This window comes from Dama dama, chromosome 3 (genome assembly GCF_033118175.1).
Source record: "Dama dama isolate Ldn47 chromosome 3, ASM3311817v1, whole genome shotgun sequence".
Lineage (NCBI taxonomy): Eukaryota > Metazoa > Chordata > Mammalia > Artiodactyla > Cervidae > Dama > Dama dama.
Genome location: NC_083683.1, coordinates 65,977,939 through 66,004,848, shown reverse-complemented (window position 1 = coordinate 66,004,848; position 26,910 = coordinate 65,977,939). Strand labels below are relative to the sequence as shown.

The following is a 26,910-nucleotide window of genomic DNA, read 5'->3' as shown; positions in this document are numbered from 1 at the left end:
TGTGGGTTTGTCATATATAGCCCTCATTATGTTGAGGTATGTTCCTTCTATTCCTGCTTTTTGGAGAGTTTTAATCATAAATGAGTGTTGAATTTTGTCAAAGGCTTTCTCTGCATCTATTGAGATAATCATATGGTTTTTATCTTTCAATTTGTTAATGTGGTGTATTACATTGATTGATTTGCGGATATTAAAGAATCCTTGCATTCCTGGGATAAAGCCCACTTGGTCATGGTGTATGATTTTTTTAATATGTTGTTGGATTCTGTTTGCTAGAATTTTGTTAAGGATTTTTGCATCTATGTTCATCAGTGATATTGGCCTGTAGTTTTCTTTTTTTGTGGCATCTTTGTCTGGTTTTGGAATTAGGGTGATGGTGGCCTCGTAGAATGAGTTTGGAAGCTTACCTTCTTTTGCAATTTTCTGGAAGAGTTTGAGTAAGATAGGTGTTAGCTCTTCTCTAAATTTTTGGTAGAATTCAGCTGTGAAGCCATCTGGTCCTGGGCTTTTGTTTGCTGGAAGATTTTTGATGACAGTTTCGATTTCCTTGCTTGTGATGGGTCTGTTAAGATCTTCTATTTCTTCCTGGTTCAGTTTTGGAAAGTTATACTTTTCTAAGAATTTGTCCATTTCATCCAAGTTGTCCATTTTATTGGCATAGAGCTGCTGGTAGTAGTCTCTTATGATCCTTTGTATTTCAGTGTTGTCTGTTGTGATCTCTCCATTTTCATTTCTAATTTTGTTAATTTGGTTTTTCTCTCTTTGTTTCTTAATGAGTCTTGCTAATGGTTTGCCAATTTTGTTTATTTTTTCAAAAAACCAGCTTTTAGCTTTGTTGATTTTTGCTATGGTCTCTTTAGTTTCTTTTGCATTTATTTCTGCCCTGATTTTTAAGATTTCTTTCCTTCTGCTAACTCTGGGGTTCTTCATTTCTTCCTTCTCTAATTGCTTTAGGTGTAGAGTTAGGTTATTTAATTGGTTTTTTTCCTGTTTCTTGATGTAAGCCTGTAATGCTATGAACCTTCCCCTTAGCACTGCTTTTACAGTGTCCCATAGGTTTTGGGTTGTTGTGTTTTCATTTTCATTCATTTCTATACATATTTTGATTTCTTTTTTGATTTCTTCTATGATTTGTTGGTTATTCAGAAGCGTGTTATTTAGCCTCCATATGTTTGAAGTTTTAACAATTTTTTCCCTGTAATTGAGATCTAATCTTACTGCACTGTGGTCAGAAAAGATGACTGGAATGATTTCAATTTTTTTGAATTTTCCAAGACCAGATTTATGGCCCAGGATGTGATCTATTCTGGAGAATGTTCCGTGTGCACTTGAGAAAAAGGTGAAGTTGATTGTTTTGGGGTGAAATGTCCTATAGATATCAATTAGGTCTAGCTGGTCCATTGTGTCATTTAAGGTTTGTGTTTCCTTGTTAATTTTCTGTTTAGTTGATCTATCCATAGTTGTGAGTGGGGTATTAAAGTCTCCCACTATTATTGTGTTACTATTAATTTCCTCTTTCATACTTGTTAGCGTTTGCCGTACATATTGCGGTGCTCCTATGTTGGGTGCATATATATTTATAATTGTTATATCTTCTTTTTTGATTGATCCTTTGATCATTATGTAGTGTCCTTCTTTGTCTCTTTTCACTTCCTTTATTTGAAAGTCTATTTTATCTGATATGAGTATTGCGACTCCTGCTTTCTTTTGGTCTCCGTTTGCATGAAATATTTTTTTCCAGCCCTTCACTTTTAGTCTGTATGTGTCTCTTGTTTTGAGGTGGGTCTCTTGTAGACAGCATATATAGGGGTCTTGTTTTTGTATCCATTCAGCCAATCTTTGTCTTTTGGTTGGGGCATTCAACCCATTTACATTTAGGGTAATTATTGATAGGTGTGGTCCTGTTGCCATTTACTTTGTTGTTTTGGGTTCACATTTATAAAACCTTTCTGCATTTCCTGTCTAGAGAAGATCCTTTAGCATTTGTTGAAGAGCTGGTTTGGTGGTGCTGAATTCTCTCAGCTTTTGCTTATCTGTAAAGCTTTTGAATTCTCCTTCATATCTGAATGAGATCCTTGCTGGATACAGTAATCTAGGTTGTAGGTTATTCTCTTTCATTACTTTCAGTACGTCCTGCCATTCCCTTCTGGCCTGGAGGGTTTCTATTGATACTGTTTCTATTGATAGCTGTTATCCTTATGGGAATCCCTTTGTGTGTTATTTGTTGTTTCTCCCTTGCTGCTTTTAATATTTGTTCTTTGTGTTTGATCTTTGTTAATTTGATTAATATGTGTCTTGGGGTGTTTCGCCTTGGGTTTATCCTGTTTGGGACTCTCTGGGTTTCTTGGATTTGGGTGGCTATTTCCTTCCCCATTTTAGGGAAGTTTTCAGCTATTATCTCCTCGAGTATTTTCTCATGGCCCTTCTTTTTGTCTTCTTCTTCTGGAATTCCTATGATTCGAATGTTGGGGCGTTTCACAGTGTCCCAGAGGTCCCTGAGGTTGTCCTCATTTCTTTTGATCCTTTTTTCTTTTTTCCTCTCTGCTTCATTTATTTCCACCATTTTATCTTCTACCTCACTTATCCTATCTTCTGCCTCCGTTATTCTACTCTTGGTTCCCTCCAAAGTGTTTTTGATCTCATTCATTGCATTATTCATTTGTAATTGACTCTTTTTTATTTCTTCTAGGTCTTTATAAAACAGTTCTTGAATCTTTTCAATCTTTGTTTCCAGGCTATTTATCTGTAACTCCATTTTGTTTTCAAGATTTTGGATCATTTTTATTATCATTATTCTAAATTCTTTTTCAGGTAGATTCCCTATCTCCTCCTCTTTTGTTTGACTTGGTGGGCATTTTTCATGTTCCTTTACCTGTTGGGTATTTCTTTGCCTTTTCATCTTGTTTAGATTGCTGTATCTGGAGTGGGCTTTCTGTATTCTGGAGGTCTGTGGTTCCTTTTTGTTGTGGAGGATTAACCCAGTGGATGGGGTTAGACGATTGGCTTGTCAAGGTTTCCTGGTTAGGGAAGCTTGCATCAGTGTTCTGGTGCGTGGAACTTGATTTCTACTCTTTGGAGAGCAATGGAGTGCCCAGTAATGAGTTTTGAGATGGGTCTATGTGTTAGGTGTGACCTTGGACAGCCTGTATGTTGATGTTCAGGGCTATGTTCCTGCGTTGCTGGAGAATTTGCGTGGCATGTCTTGCTCTAAAACTTATTGGCTCTTGTGTGGTGGTTGGTTTCAGTGTAGGTATGGAGGCTTTTGGACAGTCACTTATCACTTAAAGTTCCTTGTAGTCAGGAGTTTTCTGGTGTTCTCAGGTTTTGGGCTTAAGTCTCCTGCCTCTGGATTTCAGTTTTATTCTTCCTGTAGTCTCAGGACTTCTCCAACTATGCAGCCCTGATAAGAAAACTTCTAGGTTAATGGCTAAAAGATTCTCCCCCGTTAGGGACACCCAGAGAGGTTCACAGAGTCACATGAAGAAGAGGAGAGGGAGGAGGGAGATAGAGATGAACAGGAGGAGAAAAAGGGGGACTCAAGAGGAGAGAGACAGATCTACACAGCTGTCTGTTCCCAGAGTGTTCTCCGTAGCCCAGTCACCTACAAAGATTCACAGAATTGGATTGGGAAGAGAAGGGGAAAGGAGGAAATAGAGGTGTTCTGAGGTAGAAAACAGAGAGTCAAGATTGGGAGAGAATAATCTTCGGTTTAAAAATAGGGCTTCTCTTCTTTTTTTTTTTTTTGTAAGGTTATAGTGTATTGAAAATGAAAATTAAGGAGTAGTAGAGGAGTACTAGAGGACTTTAAAAGAAATAAGAGAAAAAGAAAAATAGAAAATAGAAGAGAAAAAGGAAAGAAAAAAAAGAAAAAAAAAAAGAAAGAAAAAGAAAAAAAAAGGAAAAAAAAAAAATTTTTTTTTTCCCCCTAATTAAAAAATCGTAAAAGTCTATGGAAATGAAAGTTAAGGAGTAATGGGGGAGTAATAGGGGATTTTAAAGGAAAATAAAAGAGAAAAAATAGAAAAAAGAAAAAAAGAAAAAAAAATTAAAAAAAGAGAAAAAAGTAAAATTATATCTAGGAGTTTCTCTGGAGCTGTTGCGGTCAGTGTGGGTTCGGCTCAGTTTCAGATAGCTCCTCGTTCCAGCTTACGCTTCTCGATATCTACAGGCCCCTTCCGGTGTAGTCAATGTTTCCTAGAGGGATTTTAATCTGTTGCACCAGTCCCTTCTGAAGCGGTTCCCTTTGTTTATTTGGCTTCTGTTTGCCGGTCTCTTCAGAGCCTCGTTTCCGCCCTGACACAGGCGGGCGGAGGTGGACTCTTATTCGGGTAGCTAGTTCCGTCGCTCTGCGGGGAGGGGCCTGCGCCGCGGGGCTTGCGCCGCGGGGATGGGCTGGCGCTGCCAGGAGGGGCTGACGCTGCTCTCTCCTCTGCGCTGCTCAGGCTCCCGGCTGTTCTATATGGAGCGCGCCCCGCGCTGCGAGAGGTTCCAGCCCTCGGGTGTTCCACAAAAGCGCGGAAGGAAAAGCTGCGCCTGCTCTCTGTGCCCTTCCCGTCAGAGCGGTCCAGGCAGCGAGGGGCTTGGTGGGCGCACCCCCACCAGGTGTGGCGCGCCCACTCCCTTCCGCGGACCCAGTCTCAGTTTCCGCCGGCGCCAGTCGGGTGCGCGCGCCTTCTGCCCTCCGCGTCCCCAGCCCCAGTCCCCGCCCGCGCCGGTCGGGTGCCTGCGCCCTGTGTCTCGCCGCGACCTTCCCCTCCCCCCTGCCTCCTGCCTCCGGCGGGGCTGGGCCGGTCCGCAGCCTGCGAGCTCCTCTCTGGACCCTCTCGGTCCCTTTGTTCTGCGAACGGCCGGCAGTGTGTTCGGGCCGGTTAATTTACTCTCTCTCCTTTGGTCTCCCACAGTTCAAGTTGGCAACTCACAGAAGCTCCCTCCGATTGTCCTCAGGGCACTCAGGCCCGGACCCTGCCCCAAACAATGCCGCCTAAGAGCTCCCGGGACTGATCTCCGTCCTTAGCTCTTTTGTCTCACTTTTTATCTTTTATATTTTGTCCTACCTCCTTTCGAAGACAATGGGCTGCTTTTCTGGGCGCCTGATGACCTCAGCTAGCGATCAGAAGTTGTTTTGCGAAGTTTGCTCTGTGTTCAGCTATTCTTTTGATGAAGTTGTAGGAGAGAAAGTGGTCTCCCCGTCCTACTCCTCCGCCATCTTGGCTCCTCCCCAAGAAAATACTTTTAACCCATAATTTTCATGAAGTAGTACCATTCTTCAGTACCTAATGCTTGGTTAATCCTAATGTTTCTGCCATATATTATGTATGAATTTTTTATTCTCCCTCTCTTTATTTAGCTACAACATTTAAAAGTTGAGATGCAATTTCAGTAAACTCATACAGTCATCTTTCTGAAAGAATGCTTAAAATGTTAGAAACTCCATGTAAATGTCTTTTTTATTACATTATGGTGGATAAAGTACTTCACTTTTGCACTTCTCGAGTTTTGGAACATTCAGGAAAGTAAAATATTTCTACATCCTGAGAACTGAAAGTTTTAAATATAATTTATGAAATTACATTAATCATGATACCAAAATGTGCACAGTAAGAATCTGTGTCCAACAAAGATTATCTATTAAAATTAATTCAGAAACTTAATTTCTGAAATTTTCAGCCAATTAGAATATAAATAAACTACCTCTTAAATGCATGATGTAAATAATGTTTTCTAGTTATTTTAAAGTTTCTTTTTTCTTTTCTTTGTTCCTTACCTCATTTCTGTAGGAAAATTACATGTAAATTATATGAGGCAATAAAAAGTCTTGATTTTAGAACATCAGTTTACTGAAAAAATGTTTTAAAACTCATTATATGAAGATCTAAGTTTTAATTTCTGGACTCAAAACAAGTATTTCAGAGTCTTTACATTAGGTACTAGGTAAGGCAGCCCACCCCAGTACTCTTGCCTGGAGAATCCTGTGGACAGAGAAGCCTAGCGGCTACAGTCCATGGGGCCACAAGAGTCAGGCGCAACTTAGTGACTGCACCACCAGCACCAAGAATTATCACGGAGATAATTTGTGAAGAATCTCTGCTTCAAACAGTTTATGATTTAATAGATTTTAATTTGCATAGTTTAAATTCACTAATACTTTAAAATGCTACATATTTTGGATATGTGCCTTAAAATTGTATATGAGTAAATTTTTTTGTATAGATGACACTTCTTACTGTATTGGATTGATTTTTTTTTTCCATTTATTTTTATTAGTTGGAGGCTAATTACCTTATAATATTGTAGTGGTTTTTGTCATACATTGACATGAATCAGCCATGGATTTACATGTATTCCCCATCCCGATCCCCCCTCCCTCCTCCCTCTCTACCCGATCCCTCTGGGTCTTCCCAGTGCACCAGGCGTGAGCACTTGTCTCATGCATCCAACCTGGGCTGGTGATCTGTTTCACCCTAGATAATATACAGGATTGATTTTTTTTTTTTAAACTATGTTATCTGTACTTTTGTGATCATTAAACATTGGGGGGTAAAGGGAATGGAAAATATCAGAATACAGAATATCTACATATATGTGTAAACTGGGTCACAGTTCCTTACCATAGGTCCTAGTTTTAAAAATTTGAAGATCTATTCTCCATAGCAGCTGTACTAGTTTGCATTCCCACCAACAGTGTAAGAGGGTTCCCTTTTCTCCACACCCTCTCCAGCACTTATTGCTTGTATACTTTTGGATAGCAGCCATCCTCACTGGCGTGTAATGGTACCTCATTGTGGTTTTGATTTGCATTTCTCTGATAATGAGTGATGTGGAGCATCTTTTCATGTGTTTGTTAGCCATCTGTATGTCTTCTTTGGAGAAATGTCTGTTTAGTTCTTTGGCCCATTTTTTGATGGGGTCTTTTATTTTTCTGGAATTGAGCTGCAGGAGTTGCTTGTATATTTTTGAGATTAATCCTTTGTCTGTTGCTTTGAGGGCTGTCTTTTCACCTTGTGTATAGTTTCCTTTGTTGTGCAAAAGCTTTTTAAGTTTCATTAGGTCCCAGTTTGTTTATTTTTGCTTTTATTTCCAATATTCTGGGAGGTGGGTCATAGAAGTTCCTGCTGTGATTTATGTCGGAGAGTGTTTTGCCTATGTTCTCCTCTAGGAGTTTTATAGTTTCTGGTCCTACATTTAGATCTTTAATCCATTTTGAGTTTATTTTTGTGTATGGTGTTAGAAAGTGTTCTGGTTTCATTCTTTTACAAGTGGTTGACCAATTTTCCCAGCACCACTTGTTAAAGACGTTGTCTTTTTTCCATTGTATATTCTTGCCTCCTTTGTCAAAGATAAGGTGTCCACAGGTTCGTGGATTTATCTCTGGGCTTTCTATTCTGTTCCATTGATCTATATTTCTGTCTTTGTTATCTGTATTAGAACATGTTTGCTTTCTAAGTGAAAAGTTTTGCAAAAATTAAAATTAATCAAGTAAGGAATTTTAGACTTCATGGTTATAGTAGTTAGCAATTACTGAGTACTTACTATGTTTTAGACACTTTATAGGAAATTTCTTATTTAAACCTCAACATTGCTGTACCCTCATCTTAAAGGTGATGACACCTAGGCTTAGAAAAATTTGGTAGTCTACTAAGATTCACCCTGGTACCAGGTGATAGAGCCAGTATTTTGACTCCTTAACTAGACCTTTTTATATCAGAGTCTCACCTCTTAATTTGCTGCTTTACACAATCTGTACAAGTGTTAATTGGATTGATTTTGTTTTTCTAGAGCAAGTGAGTTTTGAAACAATAAAGAATTTGATAAGAAAGGAAATATGAGATGTATATTTTTTTCCCTGAATGTTTTTTCTCAATCTTGTCTAAAAAGGATCAAAATAGCTATGTGTATGAAATGTAGTATCAGCTCAGTTCAGTCACTTAGTTGTGTCTGACTCTTTGCAACCCCATGGACTGCAGCATACCAGGCTTCCCTGTCCATCACCAACTCCTGGAGGTTCCTCAAACCCATGGCCATTGAGTTGGTGATGCCATCCAACTATCCCATCCTCTGTCGTCCTCTTCTCCTGCCTCATTTTTCCCAGCATCAGGGTCTTTCCCAGTGAGTCAGTTCTTCACATAAGGTGGCCAAAGTATTGGAGCTTCAACTTCAGCATCAGTCCTTCCAATGACTATTCAGGACTGATTTACTTTAGAATTGACTACAGTATACAAATTATACAAACAGAATTAAAAAATATAAACACCTGTTTTTGGTTTTTACCAAATTAATAAAATGTTCCATTTCAGCTAATAATGCCTGCATTGATTTATAATAAAAATGATGACAGCCATAGGTAGGATCTAAATAATTTACCATATTCAGGACTAAAATACTCTGCCTTTTAATATTTTTCTCCCTAAATTGATACATTTAGATATTGAAGATGTTTCAGTAAGAAAGATAAAATGTGTTTTTATTTATTCTCAGTATCACTGAAAATAACTTTTATTATAAAATTTGAAAAATGATTTGTTTTAAAATTTATTTTTATAAAATTTATTAATAGAATTGCTTAACTTATTTAAAAAAGAAATGTTTGTCACAGTAATTTTATTTGTTTTTTATGTTAATACTTTATCTCTTTATCCTTTTCATTAACTGCCTAATATTGTCAGATTAATATGTATAGAAATATGAACATCTTCTCAATACCTTGACATTCTCACCCTGGTGATCTTGGTCTGCACTCAGACTCAATCACCAGTTCCATAAATATACCCTAGGCTGACATTATCTACAACTGCACTTGCCATATATCATTTTAAGCAAACTGCTTTCTGACTACCACTTCTCCTATTTTCTCTCAAACTCACTAGATCAGACCTGTCACTCCCTTGATTCTGCTTCTGTGATGGTCTCTAATTACTTCTACATTTATAAATCCAGTGGTTGAAGTCTTCATTGTCTTAGTTCAGTTCAGTTGCTCAGTCGTGTCTGACTCTCTGTGACCCCATGGACTGCAGCACACCAGGCTTTCCTGTCCTTCACCAACTCTAGGAGCTTGCTCAAACTCATGTCCATCGAGTCGGTGATGTCATCCAACCATCTCCTCCTGATGTCCCGTTCTCCTCCTGCCTTCAATCTTTCCCAGCCTCAGGGTCTTTTCCAATGAGTCAGTTCTTCGCATCAGGTGGCCAAAGTATTGAAGTTTCAGCTTCAGCATCAGTCCTTCCAATGAACACCCAGGACTGATTTCCTTTAGGATGGACTGATTGGATCTCCTTGCAGTCCAAGGGACTCTTGAGAGGCTTCTCCAACACCACAGTTCAAAAGCATCAGTTCTTCGGTGCTCAGCTCTCTTTAGAGTCCAACTCTCACATCCATACATGACTACTGGAAAAACCATAGCTTTGACTAGACAGACCTTTTTTGGCAAAGTAAGGTCTCTGCTTTTTAATATGCCATCTAGGTTGGTCATAACTTTTCTTCCAGGGAGCAAGCATCTTTTGATTTCATGGCTGCAGTCACCATCTACAGTGATTTTGGAGCCCAAAAAAATAAAAAGTCTTTCACTGTTTCCATTGTTTCCCCATCTGTTTGCCATGAAGTGATGGGACCAGATGCAATGATTTCCGTTTTCTGAATGTTGAGTTTTAAGCCAACTTTTTCACTCTCCTCTTTCACTTTCATCAAGAGGCTCTTTAGTTCTTCACTTTCTGCCATAAGGATGGTATCATCTGCATATCTGAGGTTATTGATATTTCTCCCAACAATCTTGATTCCAGCTTGTGCTTTATCCAGTCCAGCATTTTGCATGATGTACTCTGCATATCTTAGCTTGCCAGCAAAAATTTACATACTTACTTACTTTTCCATCTAGAAGTATTTTCTCTTCACTTGGCTGTCAGTGCACAAGTTCTCACTGGCTACAGCTTCTCAAAGTCATTTGTAAGATGCTCTTCGTATTTCTGACCTCAAAACATCAGTGTGATATGCTTAGTCCTTGGATCTTCTTTCTTTTCCTTAATGTTTTACCCTGACTTTTAATCCTTTCTATATATTGATATCTTATATCTCCTACACAAATTCTCCCTTAATTCCAGTTTCAGCCATTCCTTATCTTCATCTGTATCTATTGAAAATCCAAGGATAACACATCTGAAACTAACCTTTCCTCCTCCCCCTAAAACCTACTGCTCTGTTATTTTTCCCTGTCTGAGTAATCATCACTTGCACTCTTCTGATTGCTTAAGCTAAAACCCTGGGTATCATTCTGATTCCCTTGCATTTCTCACCTGCATAATCTAGCTTCTAAGTATTCCTTAGAATCTGTTCTCAGTCTGATGGCTTAATGTTGCTTCCGCTGTTACCACCTTGTTTGGATTTCTGTAGTAGCCTAGTCTCCCATCCTTGACATTCTTTAGTTTGTTTTTTTACTAGCAGCCAAATTGAGCACTTAAAATGTCAGTTGGATCATGCCACTTCTCTACTCACAACCGCTCAGTGACTTCTCTTCTTAATCAGATAAAGTAGAATGCTTTCATAACTACCTAAATTCTGTATGATCCTACAATTAGTACCTTGGCAGTCTTATTTTCACCTTGCTCATTCCACTTGAGGCTTCCCGAGTGGTTCAGTGGTAAAGAATCTGCCTACCAATGCAGGAGATCTGTGTTCGTTCCCTGGAGGGGGAAGATTCCCTGGAGTGGGAAGTGGCAGTCCACTCCAGTATTCTTTCCTGGGAAATCCCATAGACAGTGGAGCCTGGTGGGCTACAGTCCATGGAGTCACAAAGAGTCAGACACAACTTAGCAACTGAACAACAACAAAATTCCACTTCAGCTACATTGGTGCACCTTAGTGTTCTAAAACATGCCAAATACATCCCCATCTCAGGGCCTTTGCGTTACCCTTCTCAAAATCAAAGCGGACATTTCCATATTACTTGTATATATTATGCATATAAATGTGTATGTATTAATAGGAAAAATGCCTAGAAGAAAAAATATCAAAATGGTAACAGTGGTTATCTCTAGGTGGACATTTTATTTGTATTTTATGTATTTTTGCAATGAGCAAGATTTATTTCTTCAATCAGGAAATAAGTATTCATTTTTATAGAAAGACTGAAATGACCTCCCTTCCTTGACTTCTGCCAGTAGCCTCCTTCCTAGATGATTTTCTGTTTTTTGTACTGCTTACATGGGTGTATCCACTTGGAAGTTCATCATTATATACTGACAATTTGTGCATTTTTCTGTATGCATTTACACTTCAATTAAAAAATCAGTACTGCCAAAATAGAAAGCAGTATTAACAGTATACTTATAGTTATTTAATGTAATTTTAAAAATCTTCTGTCTAGTTTGCTCTAAGTTTTGAAGTACACTGTAATGTATACTATGTAATTAATGCCTTAATTAAGCTGTCTTTCACTGTAGGACTGTTAGCATTAGAAGCTAAGTAGAACATAAACAGTGCTATTAACTAAGTTTGATTATGTAGGATAGGTGTGGGTTTTATTTTTTAAGTGAACATGTATTGTTAGACTTAGTATTTTATGGATTATGTTTTGTCCAAAATTAATCAAGTATTCTAAAAGTTAGGAGTATTTTATATTTCTTCATATGTTATAAAATATTTTAAGTGTAATTTTCTTGAATCTAAGTTAGGTGAGTTATTGACAATGTTTAAAAATACTTTAAAGATTCATCTAAATATGGTACGAAAACTTAATAACTCTCAAACATGTAGAGACTCCTATATCTTACTTTACAGCAGATAAACTGCTCTAGGTTTTTAAAAGAGACTTCTCCCACTCAGGTAATTGGTTTAGAAATAAGGAAGATACATGGTTTTACCTTGGAATCAAGAGATTTTGACCAACCTCTCTTCAAAGACGTCACTTTTGTGTGTGTCTCCATATTCTGTTTAGTTTCAGCTAGCTATTTAAACTGTGAATTATATTCAGCTTAATATAAATTATTCTTAAATTGGTTTTGTTGTAACAAAATTTCATCCTGTGGCATCTCTGAATCATACTTTAATTTCTAACACCAACATATCATCAGAAAATGCATTAATTTTATACTGTGCAAGAAGTTAAAGTGCATCCTGTATAATGTAAACTATATTTTAGTATTATGTGATTGAACTCTTACCTTTGAGATATTAATTTCCCCAAGTAATTATCTGTCAAAGTTACAATTATCATTTTGTTCCTAAAAAGTATACCCAGTCTCAAAAACTTGATTGTTTTATATATTTCCTACATATTTGTTTATCTTCTCTTGTTGTTATTATCAATATTTTAAATTTAGGATTTTTATGCTAGTGAGCACTTAATCTCTGTGTGTACATTATTAAATATTTATTATATTTACATATCTTTCCTCAAATTTAGATACAATTGAAAAGGAAATAAGAAAAATCTTCAATATTCCAGATGAAAAGGAGACCAGATTGTGGAACAAATACATGAGTAATACATTTGAACCGCTGAATAAACCAGACAGCACCATTCAGGATGCTGGTTTATACCAAGGACAGGTATTGTTTAGCAATACTGTTTATTTTATGCATACTGTACATGTAGCTTTTGAGACTCATAAATTTTATGGCCACCCTGACAATCTACAATGGGTTCTACTATCTCTGATTTCCTCTTTCTAACTCATCTGTTCTCTGTCCCTGCTTGTCACTAATTATACACTAATTATAACCTCTTCTCTCCTTGAGCTTAAGAATAACCTACTTTTTAAAAATAAATTCTTTTCCATTGACAAATAACTAACAAGGAATCAGCATACTTTTTGTGAAGGATGAAGTAATAAATATTTTTGTTTCAGTGGTCTATATGATCTCTGTCATGACCACAACTTTGCCATTGTAGTAGCAAGAAAGTAATGGTAAACAGTAGTAGAAAATGTATATGGCTGTGTTCCAACAGTCTTTATTCTCAAAAGCAGTCAGTGAGCTAAGTGAATTGTAGTTTGCCAACCCCTGTTAGAAGGGGTCAGCCCCCAGTTTGGTCTTATGATATAATCCAAACAAATGAGAGACTTTCTTTATGATGTAATCCAAACAAATGAATGTGTTGAGAAATGAAGATTTCTAGACACAATCAGCAAGTCTTACTGATTCTTCCTTCCAACTCTCTCTTTAATTAATCTCTCTTCCATTCCCAGCCCTTACCTTTCTGTAATGTTTTAACAAATTCCTCTGCTTCCAGTCTTTTCATGTCCACTCTCAATCTTCCATATTTCTGCCAGAATAGCCTTTCTAAAATGTAGACCTTATTATTTCCTTTCCACTAATCTTTCCTGGCTCCTTAAAATTGTAGAAAAAGTCCCAGCACCTTAACATAGCAGGCAAGTCACGGTTTATCCTTTTACCTTATTCTTCTAGCATCTTTTGATTAATCTTGCCTTTTGATTTGCATTCCTAACAAAACCTAACTGAACTACTTATAGTCCTTAAGCCTACTGTGGTGTTCCATTCTCTTGTTCTTTGACATATGTTGTTTCATCTGCCCATTGTACCCTTCTCCCCAATCCCTGTATTCATCCAAAACAAAATTCTTTTTAAACATCCAAATATTGAAATGAAGCTTCCCATCCTATCATGTAATCTAACCAGATCAGATTATCCATCCTTCCAATTCCAATGTCAGGTCATTTCTTCAGCCTTTCATGATCTGTTTATCTCAGTATCTAACTGAGGCATAGGATTTTTTTTTACTTTGGAGAAAAAATTTATCCCTTAACTTCCATAATGATTTACATATATGTCTTGTATCATTCATTGTATACTTTGCTGTGCTTAGTTGATTGTCATGTCTGATTCTTAATGACCCCGTGGACTGTAGCCCGCCAGGCTCCTCTGTCCCTGGGGATTCTCCAGGTAAGAATACTGGAGTGGGTTGCCGTGCCCTCCTCCAGGGGATCTTCCTGACCCGGGATGGAACCCAGGTTTCTCGCATTGCAGGCGGATTCTTTACTGTCTGAGCCCCCAGGGAAGCTTGTATCATTCATTGTCTACTTGAGTTATTTATATATTAAGCTCCCTGGCTAAACTATGAAGTCCTTGTTTTGGTTGGATTTTGTGTCCTAAATACGACCTATATTTTAGTACCTAACACAGAGCCTGCTGCTCCAATATATGGAAGCTTTTGCTTTGTTCTGTGTTAATTTAAAATTGATATTGATATGTGATGAAAATTGTTCCTACTATAATCAAATATTGTCCTGAGCTGTAAAACAGTGATTTTCACACTTATTTTAGCCATTATATTCTTAAGTAAAATCTTACAAAATATGTATTCCAGTTAAAAGGAGTTATCCAGTTGAAGCTGATTAAGACATTTGGAACTACTAGGCGACGCTCTCTTCCTTAGGCATCCAACTCCTCTTTCTCTCTTCCAGTAGAAAGAGTTTATCATCCATCAGGCCATGAGGTAGCTCCAGGGAGTACAGTTTAAAATATGTAGGATTATTTCTTTAAATCTTTTCAGTAATTGATTCTGTGTAATGGCTATAATTCTCCTTGTCATGTATATTAGACTGAGGCTTAGAGAATTTAAGTAATTTGATGATAGGAATGCATTTATCAGAATGAAGATGACCAAATTACTTTAATAAGACTAAATATCTTATTAAACATTCTTATAGAATATCTTTAGAGACATTTGATCTTTTGAAATAGAAATGGTTCAGAGAAAATGCATGAAATTTTCTAGATTTTGTACCAGTTATTTTCTGAATGGTGATGAATGAACTGAACACTATCTTAGACTTAAAAGATTTTTTTTTTCTTACTGAAATAGAAAGTATCCTCATTAAAAGTGAAACAAAGATACATTATTGAAGAGTTTGCCTCTCAAAATAGATGGTCTTTACCTCTCTGTCTAGTATGTGTATGTTCAGTTTAATTAAATCTTAAAATCTTTTAAAAAATATTTTCATTTTGAGTTAAGGTTTTAACCATGAACGATGAAAATTTTATTCAGAAAATGATACATTTGAGTAAAGAAATGAGTTTTAGCATTTCTGATGGCATTCAACATTAAATGTAAAGACAAAAGGAATTTAAAATACAAATACTGCTTGGGATTAAAGGTTACAATTAAGCTTTAAATATTCTTTTGATTCTTTAGCTTTAGAATCTTCCTTTAAAAAACAAACCATAAGCAAAGATATTAAATGTATACCTTTGACATTTTCTATAGCTAAACTCTTTTGCTTTATAGCTGATTTAAGTGTTGCTAGAGACAAAGTTTATGTGTATGTGTTTTTTAATAAAGTACAATTTTTGCTTAGATGTCTATACAGTTAAAAGTTGTAGCACAGGAACTCCTTTCTTCAGAAGTTAAAAATTACTCAGCAAACTCAGTTTTATAAACATGTGAAACTATGTAAATACATGACTATATAATCTTAGAGCAGAAATTGAGCATAATGGTTAATTGCCAGTGGTAGGTAGGGAGAGGAATATGATCAGGGAGGTGTCAGGATGGCAGATATACAGTGCACTATTCTTAATATATTACCTATATTTCATGTGTGTTTTGGGAGTTTGTTTTTTGTTTTCTGGTCAAGCTGTATGGCTTGCAGGATCTTAGTTCCCCACCCAGGTATCGAATATGTGCTCCCTGCACCAAGGGCATGGAGTCTTAAGCACTGGACCATCAGGGAAGTTCCTCACATGGGCTTTTTGTTTGTAGGAAATAATTAAGTTTTTTACAGATAACTTTTTTAAAGGTAACTTTGGCTTCCCCAATAGCTCAGTGGGTAAAGAATCTGCTTGCAATGCAGGAAACACAGGAAATGTGAGTTCGATCCCTGGGTTGGGAAGATACCCTGGAGGAGGAAATGGCAACCCACTCCAGTATTCTTGCCTGGAAAATCCCATGGACAGAGGAGCCTAGTGGGATACAATCCATTGGACGCAAAGGGTTGGACACAACTGAGCAACTAACACACCACACACAAAAATAACATTAGTGTTTTAATTAGCATATTTTATCAACAGCATGGTTCCATGAATTTTTTAAATCAATATTTCATTTGTATGTATGTTCTGAATCATGCTCACATTTTTACATGGTTAAGATCCAAATGCCAACTTAGAAATTGCCTGAAACATACAGTCCACAAAAATATATTACTAAGTATACAGACGTCTGCTTCTTATGACCAATTCATGTTGTTATACTGCAGAAACCAGCACAACATTGGTAAAGCAATTATCCCCCAAATAAAATTTTTTTAAAAAATTATTTTATCAATAAAGAAGTATATTACTAAGAATACATAAAACAGGTAACAAAATTGCAACTTTAAGAAAAGAGTTAGTAAAAATGAATATGTAGTGTAGAATATATGCAGATTTTTAATGCCTTGAATTTGCTTCCAGACATGTTTTCTATATTATAGTTTTCCTGTGGAAATTTAGATACTAACTTGTAGAGATCACTTTCTTTTGTTAATTATTTTGGCTTTTCTTCTTTGCACAGACTCACCCCTACTAAAAACTAGAAGAGAGCCTTCTTTTTTAGATTGGAAGATAATGAAAAAAGATTCTGGGATTTTACTTTAAAATATAGTTTACCTCAGCCTGTACCTTTCATTTGTTAGAGGTGATTTGTGTCTACCCTAACTGTGCTGCAATAGAGAACTGCAGTCTGATTCTCATACATGGTTCTATCATTTACATCTTAAAAGATTTTCTAATTTATACAATGATAATGTAAATAAGGACAAATTTCTTTTTTTTAATTTATTTGTTTTAGTTGGAGGCTAATTACTTTTCAGTATTGTAGTGGCTCTTGCCGTACACTGACATGACTCAGCCACAGGCATGCGTGTGTCCCATCCTGACCCCCCATCCCTCAGGGTCATCCCAGTGCACCAGCCCTGAGCACCCTGTCCCGTGCTTCGGACCTGGACTGGCGATCTGTTCCACATATGATAATATGCATGTTTCAGTGCTGGTCTCTCAGATCAAAGCCCCAGAGGAATCATATATAACCTGTAATTTGGAACTGCCTTTGTCTCTGTTACTCAGTATTTGCATAACAAGAGTTGGCTGAGATCATGCGTCAGTATGTTGACAACTGTCACCATTTATTGAGCATCTGTTTTTTGCACAGTACTTTTACAAGCAACAAATAGAAAACATACTCCCCAAATTCAAAGAACTTCTAACTACTTGGTTTAAACTTTTTTAATGCTTTAAGTCAAAGAACCAGTGATTTTCCTTGTAGTTTGTTACCTTCTTTCTTTCTGTCATTGCATACATCTTATATTCAAGGTCTCTTTATCTCCCTTGACCCGCTTTGAAATCAAAATGCAAATACCTCTTCACCTTGTCTACCGTGTCCTATAAGTCATTGCAGAGTTACTTTAGTTATTTAGCATATATAGCTAATCTTCTTAAGCTATTTTAAGTTCAGCGTTAAGGAAAAACACTCTATTATTGTCTTATTTGCAGGTGTTAGTGATAGAACAGAAAAATGAAGATGGAACATGGCCAAGGGGTCCGTCTACTCCTAAGTAAGTGCTCTCACCTTTTGTGGCTTAATACATGATTTTGAAGCTTTGATTTCAGATAATACAGAGTGATAGAAGAACCTAATTATATATTGCAAATATATTTAACTTTTTAATACTTTAATATTTTATTCTCAGTATAGGAGTTGTCTAAATTTGCACTGAAATTAATATGCTGTAATTTAAAAGCTTTCCAATACTAATTTCTTTTAAAACAAAGTATAAATGTTCTAAATGTAATGGTGCACTAATACAATCAAATCACTGTTTAAACATTTTGTTTAATATTTTTCATGCTTTTTGTGATTTTTTAAAAGTGTGTGTTAAAAGAATATTCTTTATCAAAATGAATCTGATATGAAAGTAATACTTTTTATTTATTTAAATAAATTAGTATAAAAGCACAATTAGAGTCAGAGAGGTTTAAGTATTTTGATGGTAAATGAGCAATGAAAAAATTAGAAATCTTCTATTTTTTTTTAAATTATGGTAAGAAAACATAACTTGATATCTGTCTGCCCTCTTAACAAAGTTTTAAGTGTGTGCACTTGCAGTATTGTTAACTGTAGGTACATTGTTCTACAGAAGATCTCTAGAATTTATTCATCGTGTAGCAGTCTTTATTCCTGTTGAACAGTAATTCCTCATTTCTCCCTTCTTCAGCCCCTGGGAATCACCATTCTACTCTCTGTTTCCATGAGTTTGACTAGTTTGCATAGCCTCATATAAGTGAAATCACATAGTATTGTCTTTCTGTGAATTGTCTTACTTTACCAGACATACTATCCTCAGTCATATGGGCTTATCGTTTCTTGAAAAAATCTGGTCTTTGATAGCTTTCATGAAGTGAAATAGTTATCTCTATATTGTATAGCCTGCTTATATTATCCTTTGCAAAATTTCAGTTCCTCTGATTTTTGCATTATTAACAAAGCCATTGGGCTGGATGTCTGTAGGAACAAGATCATTTTTTGCAGGGCTTAATAGTAACACGGGCTTCCCTGGTGGCTCAGTGGTAAAGCATCTGCCTGCCAGTGCAGGACTCATGGGTTTGATTCCTGGGTTGGGAAGATCCCCTAGAGAAGAAAATGGCAACCCACTCTAATATTCTTCCTGGATAATCCCATGGACAGAGAAGGCCTGGTGAGGCTACAGACCATGGTGCTACAAAGAATCAGAGACGACGCAGCAACTAACCCACCACCAAGCATACTGTCCCTTAGGTTCATCCATGTTATCAAATATGGCATGATTTCGTTCCTTTTTCAAGGCTGAATAAAGTCCCTTGTATATTTTCTTTATCCATTTATCCACCAACAAACATTCAGGTTGTTTTCATCATCTGGGCTATTTTAAATTATACTGCAGTGAACTTGGGAGTGCAGATGCCTCTTCAAGATGCTGATTTCATTTCCTTTGTATGTGTACCCAGAAGTGAGATTTCTGGATCATGTGATAGTTCTAGTTCTAATTTTTTGAGGAACCTGCTTACTGTTTTCGTAGTACCTATACCATTTTACACTGCAGCAGTTCACAAGGGTTCCAGTTTCCCCACATCCTTGCTGGCTCTCGTTTTCTTTTGTTCTTTTGGTAATAAACATTCGAACAGGTGTGAGGTGGTATCTCTTTGTGGTCTGATTTGCATTTCCCAATGATTTCTGATATTGAGCATCTTTTAAACATTCTTATTACCTGTTTGTATGCCTTCTCTGCAGAAGTGTCTGTTCAAACAAGCCCTAGGCCCATTTGTTAATCTGGTTATTTGAGGGTTTTGCTGTTGTAATAAGTTTCTTATATATTGATATTTTGTATATTAACCTCTTATCAGATATGTTGTTTAAAGATTTAAAAACAAGACCTGAATCTATAAAGCATGACGTTGGTCTCGGCAGTGATATATTGAATATGACAGCAAAAGCACTAGCAACAAAAGCAGTAATAGACAAAAGGGACTACATCAAACTAAAAAGTTTCCTCACAGCAACAGAAACAATCAACAGAGTGAAAAGGTAGCATGCTGCATGGCAGAAGTATTTCTACGGGTTTTAGGATTTTCAGATCCACATTTCATGATCAAAAACACTTAGGGCTCGTTGTATTTCAATATTTCGACTTTGTAGACATTTGAGAAGTAATGTGTGTCACGTGCTACTTAACTATTTTACTATTTCTGTAACGTCCAGGGAGACTCTCGTAGTTAAGCACATTAGTATTCATCAAGTATTCACACTAAGTAGGATAAATAAGGAGTATAAATAGCTCTTACCAGTTCAGGTTAGATTGCCCTTAAGTGAATCATGGAGAATTTTTTAAGTTTTCAAAGCTTTTGGAATTTCAGATTTTCTGATGAAAGATTGTGAATTTGTGTTTTGAAATCCTTAAAATAACGATTCTTAAATTTATAATAATTTAGTCATTGTTAACCTAGCTAATAAAAAGAACAGCCTGCCACTTAATTTCCTTCAGAACTAAAATATACCTTTAGTGAGTTATTCTCTGTCCTTTTTATCTTCTGTGAAGTTTATTTAAATTTTTTGTGGGAATATGCCCAAGTATATTAATTACATTTTATTTTTACTCCACTTAGTTGGATGTAATACAAGAGTAGAAATTATTTTAGGAAGATACTAAAAATCACATGGTAGAATCATGTAGATTTCTTGATGCATTTAGTTTTTAGAAGTTAGGAATATTTGTGAATATTCACATTTAGTGTTTAGATCAGAGCTACTATTTTTTTTCCTAGCTTATCTTTAGATAGTTGTATACTTGTTACAGCTTTAAATAACTTTTGAAGTTACAGAATTACTTGTGGGTTAATATAAAAGTCCCATGAATTTCAGATTGAGAGACCTTTTCAACTTAAAATTACTGGTACTCACCTAAGTAAAACTATATATTAATATTTTCTTTTATTATCTTCATTCCTATCTGCTAGCACAGTACCGGTTTTATTTAAACAGCTATAGTTACTTGCTTCTGTAAGAGAAAACATTGTTTATTATATAATGCTTTACCCACTATTCACATACAGTAAATGTTGATAAGTGAAGGTACTATTCCTGAGATACACACAGAAGTAGAGTTGAGTCCCATTCTTCACTGAATCAGCCAGTTTTATAGGAAACCCAAATATTAAAACATGAAAAGTTTAAGTATTCACTATAAAATGTGAGAAATACATTATAGCAGTATGTCATAAATTGCCAAATAATAGTTTTATTATTACTTAATATTATTGTATTAAAAATACAAATAATTTTTTTAATTAGCATCTAGTATATGAAAGACTCTCAAAAAACAGGAATAAAAGGGAACTGTCCTAACTTGATAAAGCCCATAAGTCTAAAATCCGTAGCAAACATGTAATTGAGAATTTTTGAACCCAAACTAAATAAGATTAGAAATTTTAAAAAGAAATAAAATACACTGTTTGCACATAATAATATTGTCTTCATAAAATCCAGAAACAGGAGACTAGAATTAAGAGAATTCAACAATACTGTATAATATAAAATTAATTTATAAAAATTAGCAGGTGTTTTCCATACCCATAGTTCAATACTCTTTAGCTCAGCTGGTAAAGAATCCACTTGCAAGGCACAAGACCCCGGTTCGATTCCTGGGTTGGAAAATTCCCCTGGAGAAGGCATAGGCTGCCCACTCCGGCATTCTTGGGCTTCTGTGGTGGTTCGGACGGTAAAGAGCCCACCTGCAATACGGGAGACCTGGATTCAGTCCATGGGTTGGGAAGATCCCCTGGAGGAGGGCATGGCAACCGACTCCAGTGTTCTTGCCTGCCTCGAAGAAGCCCCATAGACAGAGAAGCCTGGCCGGCTACAGTCCCTGGGGTCGTAAAGAGTCGAGACATGACTGAGCAACTATCACAACATATAATAAGTATTTTTATCTTTATAGGCCATAGGGTCTCTGACTCAACTATAACTGCTGATATAGCTTGAAAGTAGCAGTAGACATTGTGTAAACATATGGAGGTGGTGTGTTGCAGTAAAACTGTTTAAAAAAAAATGTGGATTTGGCTTGTGAGCCATAGATTCCTGACCATGATATATAACATTAGTAACCCACTTTAATAAGATAATTTGGATAGTATCTGTGACTTAGGGATCACAGAACATAGTGTGAAAATTAACGTGTTTGATTACATTAAGTATTTCTGTTAAAGGAACCATATACAAAGTTAAAAGTCAAATGTTGGTTTTAGAAAATCTAAAACCTACAAGGGAATAATACTGCAGTGTGTAAAGAACTGCTGTGAATTAATGGAAACAAAGCAAATAACCTTTTTAAAGTAAAAGATAAAAAAATGTAAAGAAGGGGATGCCCAAGCACTGACAGGTAGTGAGGTGGTATACAAGCTCTCTTGTAAAATTAAAGCATGAGATACAACCTGATAGCCATCAGAATAACAGAAACCTGAAAGGGTGCTAATCAGAAGTGTTTGGAGAGCTGCGGAGACGACTTAGGTACTGATGGTGGAAGTACAAACTAGTACCATTCTATAAATCAGTCAGTGATGAATTAAATTAGGAGTGCTTAATGCCTCTGACCCAGCCCTCAGTGGAAGTTTTTACACAGGTCCCTGAATATATTATGCAGTCTTTGTAGCTGCATTGTTTGTGATAGTGGGGATTTGAAGGCAGCCTCACTAAATATCTTTTTCTGGTAGAATGAGTAAGAAAAATGATGATGATGTACTGTGGAATGCCAGTGCAGTAGGTAGAAGTAACTGGTGAGATCTTTAAAACTGAATAAACTTTAAAGCATACAGTTAAGAGAAAAAAATAAAAACAAAATGAAATTTAACTTAGTATCATTTAGGTGAACTTGGAACAGAACATACTATATAAAATTATAATATTCAAGAACATTGAGAAGGCACCTGAAGTGGAGGAAAATAGTACAGATTACGGGGAAAAAAAGTTTGGGGAATTATCATTTACAATTGAAGTAAAGATGCAAATTCCTTTTTTCTGGATAAATGCCAGCGTTTTTTAAAAAGTGAAATTCTGTGTATTCATTGAAGTTATTATAACCACATGTGACTTAGACAAATTCAATTGTAGCAGAAGGCATGTAATTTTAAGGTCCTCAAAAAAGAAACTTCAAGATACTAAAATACATAACAGCTGTAACACTTAGAATTGTCATCATATCTGTCGGGAGTCAACCCTTGGTCCTCAGCATGGTATGAAGATGCTAGTTTTAATAACCACCACTAGTCTGGGGTCTGTCCAATGCTCATACTGCTTCGCACAGAGATATTTCCTACCTAGAGTGTCAAAAGCCAAGGAAAAAATCATTAAAAGCTGTAATATGGTGATGAAAGGAAGAGTCACCTGTTGAGTTTGTTAAAACACTGTTACCTAAGCCTCATCATTTGAGTTTCTGATTCAGTAGATCTGGGTCGGGCTCGTGAATTTGCATTTCTCATAATAAGCTCATAGCTGATTCTAATGCTGTTGATCTGTCACACTTTGAGAAATTCTGTAGATAATGTTTCTTAGTATGTATTGTGTGAGCCACTATAGACAGAAGTTTTCACAGTCCTCCCCACCAGACCAGCGGAGTATAAATCTTTATGAGGGGACTCAGGAATCTGAATTTTAGGTGCTGCTTATGAAAAAGAAAATACAAGAACACCACTACAGTAGGCATTGAGAGAAAGCATGTTAATATCTAACTGTCTTGACTTTTCTATACTACTGAAAACTAACTGTTCTGAAGGACCTAAAAATCATACTACGCCCATTTCTATCAGAATGGAGACAATATATCCTCACCTGAGGAACTGCTAAATACGAAAGCCATATTGAGCATAAAATATAATTTTGTTTAAAACATGGTAGTCCCGTTTCTAAAAATGTATTAACGTATGACATCCCAAAATCTAATTGGAAATCTTAAGAACCTACCTAAAAATTATTCAGAAGTTTTCTGTCTATTTCTATCTATTCAGATTTGTCTGCTAGATATCAGTTTATAATTTTATTTTTTCATCTTTATATTCATGCTATATTTTTTAAAAATTGAGATGCTTAGTTTTTTCCAGAACTTGGATTTCTAATCTAGTTCTTAAGTATCTAATTTCTTAAAACTGCTCAAAAGCACAGTATTTTCTAATAATATTTTATGAAAGCTTCAACCATTGTAATGTTTTTTCTGTTGTGTTAAATTTGACCATCTTTCCAAAAATGTTGTCATTGGGTAGATAGTCTAATTATTCAATTGGAGGTGTGTAGCTAGTTACAACTTCTATTTTTAAAAAATTATTTTAAAGTAGAGTAATTGTAGACTCTTGTGTGTTCCTAAAGAGAGGAGAAATCTAATCAATAGATTACCCCTTACTCTCCAGAAAATTTGTTTAATGTTAACACCTTATCCCTTAGTTAGAAGCAGTATAACTTGATTAATTAACTAAATTGTACTGTTACTTTTTTCTGTATGGTTTCATTTAGGTATAAGTGTCTCAAAGAGTGCTTTTGACAGTACTAATGTTTTAGAAATTAAAATATCCATATTTTGCTTTTTTTCTCTAAAATAAGTAAATATTTTTGTAAAGGTAGCATGAGAAGTTGTTTTAATTCAGACATTTTCATTAATTGCTCAAAAATACTGACAAGAGATGTGTAATTAAGAATCTGTTGAAAAAAAAAAAGGGTCATTGATGACTGAAGAGGCAGTTTTCATAAGCTAGAAAACATTTGGAGAAGAATCCAAAATCAACCAGGTAAGACATGACAGGCTAAAATAAATCAAATAGAAAACTAAGCCAGTAGTTCTTAACTCCGATGTTGGCCCTCTGCCATCTGTGTTGTTCTGATTAGCAGAATTCCAAGTTGGTGACTGAGCACTAAGTATAAACTTCATCTTAGTGGTATGTTAGTATTTTTACAACACTGTCCCTGGATGCTCTGCTCGGAGAGAGGAAACATTTTATAAATAAAACCACTGCATACTACTTTTTATTTAGGATAAATAATAAACATCTAGGTGACTGTAATAATTGTTTTTGTTTTTTTTTTACACCAGCTGTTTTGATTTTGTATCTGTTTAAATATAGATAGAAAAGCCTAGCATATATTTTTTTTTAGGACTTTTTATGTGGAATATTTTGTCAGATACCATATAGAGCAGTCAAAATGAGAAGCAAAAATTAAGTTATGTGATGCAACTTATATGTAAATTTTCTTAAGTTCTCTTTTGTGTAAGTATTTAACATGCCGCCTCACATGAAAGGAGACACAAGGCAAATACCTGTTGAATTGAACTCATCTGTATCTCACAGCAGTCAAGGTGCTTGATTTTTCAAGAGATTTAAATTTTTCATTTTCTCTAAGAACTTAGTTTAGGATGATTGTTAGAAATTGGGAACGTTAAGATCAGTCTTGTTTTTCTTAACAATTTTTGTTTTTTAATGTTAAATTTTAAAAATTTGGGTTTTATGTCATGTTTGAAATAAAAGTTTTAAATTAGATATGTCAGTGTCAGACTTAATTTCTCTATGTCTTCATTGCTAAATATATATTAGATTTCCATGTATGTTGAATATTTAGGTAAAGCTGTGTTTTTCTGTTCAGGTAAGAATTTCAGCTTGACCTTGAATTCAGCTTTTAGCTGAAACACTGGGAATAGGGGAATTAAAATACTGCATTCAGTTGTCAGTGGTGAAGTTTAATTTTCTCGCTTCATGAAATCAACTCAGCTGTGCTGTTGTTTTACTTTTTTCTGTCTTGTTAAGAGATGATTCACTGTCTTAGATTACACTTAGCCCTAACTAGACAAAATGAGTTTAATGCTAGATAACTGGCTTAGCATCTAGTTTGTGCATAATATTCTAAGCATTTTTTTTTCACTCATCTCTTCAGAAAGCTATTAGTGCAAAGTTGCTAATAAGCAGTGTGATTTTCAAATTATATCAAAGAAAGAGTTAGTGTTTGGGCTATAATCCACAGATTGACTAATCAACCCCTAAATTAATTCCACAAATACTAGCTAGATTGGGCTTCGTGTAATCTAGGTCAGAAGTTGGAATCACAGTAGATAAGTGATCTATTAACAATAATGTCTGTATCAGGATTTTAAAAGGTTTTTCAAACTTTTCTATTTACCTGTGGACCACATCCATCCATCTCTATGCTCTTTAAGAGCAAGCTCTCTACCAGTGGATTTATCCGAGTGTTTCCTTGACCTTGCTTTTCCTTCATTATCGACTCAATCCTGTGTATATAAATGCCTTGCATACTGCCACACGTATAGTAGACACTAGTTAACATTAGTTTGTGCTTTTGTTTCTTTTCCAGTATCATTTTCCAAGCTAACCTATAGATACATATAAACAAATCTCTCCCGTCTTTAAAAACAAGACCATCAATTTCCTCTGAATATCATTTAGTTTTTCTCCCTTTGATAGCCAACTTCTTTAAAAAGGCAGTGCTTACTATTCCATATCACATATTCAGGATTTAGCAGAGTCCTTATTGAACTTTTTAAAAACCTAATTTATTTGATCTCTCTCTTTAATACTTCTTTTTGGTAACTATCTCCTAAAGAAATTCTCTTATTTTGAAACCATTATACCAGCGTTTCAGGACTTTGACCAATCCTCTGACTGGCTGGCTCTCTTCCTCTCCAGGGCTGCCTGCCTGTTTTTGCACGTTTCATACTGCACAACTCCGGGGACATCATTCACACTGTAATCTATAAAAGGCCATCGTTGGCACTGTGCAGTTTGACCTACCATTGTCTTCGTACTCTTGGTGCAAATTTCTACCCAGGGAAGGAGGTCAGACAGTGTTCAAGTAACATGTTGGTGTTTTTGTGAAAATAGTTTTGACCTCATGGACTGCTGCCTGGAAAGGATCTTGTAGCCTGCTCGGTGTCCATGGATTGCACTTTGAGAACTGTTTTCTGAATCTCCAAGACATGTTGCCTGTGCCCACTCCACTGTCTTACTTCTAACCTTTGTTGTTCTTATAGTCTCCTAAATGCTCTTCCAATCTTCAGTCTCTTTCTGTTCCTCAAGAGTTAACTTTCTAGAATACAAATTGACTATGTTGATACTCTTAAAAAATCTTTCAACATGCCACAGCACAATTGGATAAAATCCAGATTCCTTCAGAGGACATAAGAGGTTCTTTATTATCACACCTGCCTTACTAACTTCTGTTTCTGACACTGTATACTTCCTGTTCTTTCAGTTAATTGATAATTCCCTAAATGCATCATGATTTCTGTAGCCCCACACATTTTCTCATACTGTTCTTTCCTCCTAGAATACTCTTATGTTCCAGTGTCCACCTACCCTTCCAGCTGTGCACAGTTTAAAATTACTTCGTGTTACTACCCACAA

At 35.9% G+C, this 26,910-nt stretch overlaps 1 protein-coding gene across 3 annotated transcripts in view; it reads left to right on the top strand.

Annotated features, from left to right (window-relative positions):
* USP15 (ubiquitin specific peptidase 15) overlaps positions 1 to 26,910 on the top strand; it is a 131,818-nt gene that overhangs the window by 54,073 nt on the left and 50,835 nt on the right. For all 3 annotated transcript variants that reach the window (XM_061130997.1, XM_061130986.1, XM_061131025.1), the window contains exons 5-6: positions 12,392 to 12,537; positions 17,479 to 17,540. In XM_061130997.1, coding sequence (XP_060986980.1) covers positions 12,392 to 12,537; positions 17,479 to 17,540 — 208 coding nt within the window. The remainder of the gene's footprint in view (positions 1 to 12,391; positions 12,538 to 17,478; positions 17,541 to 26,910) is intronic.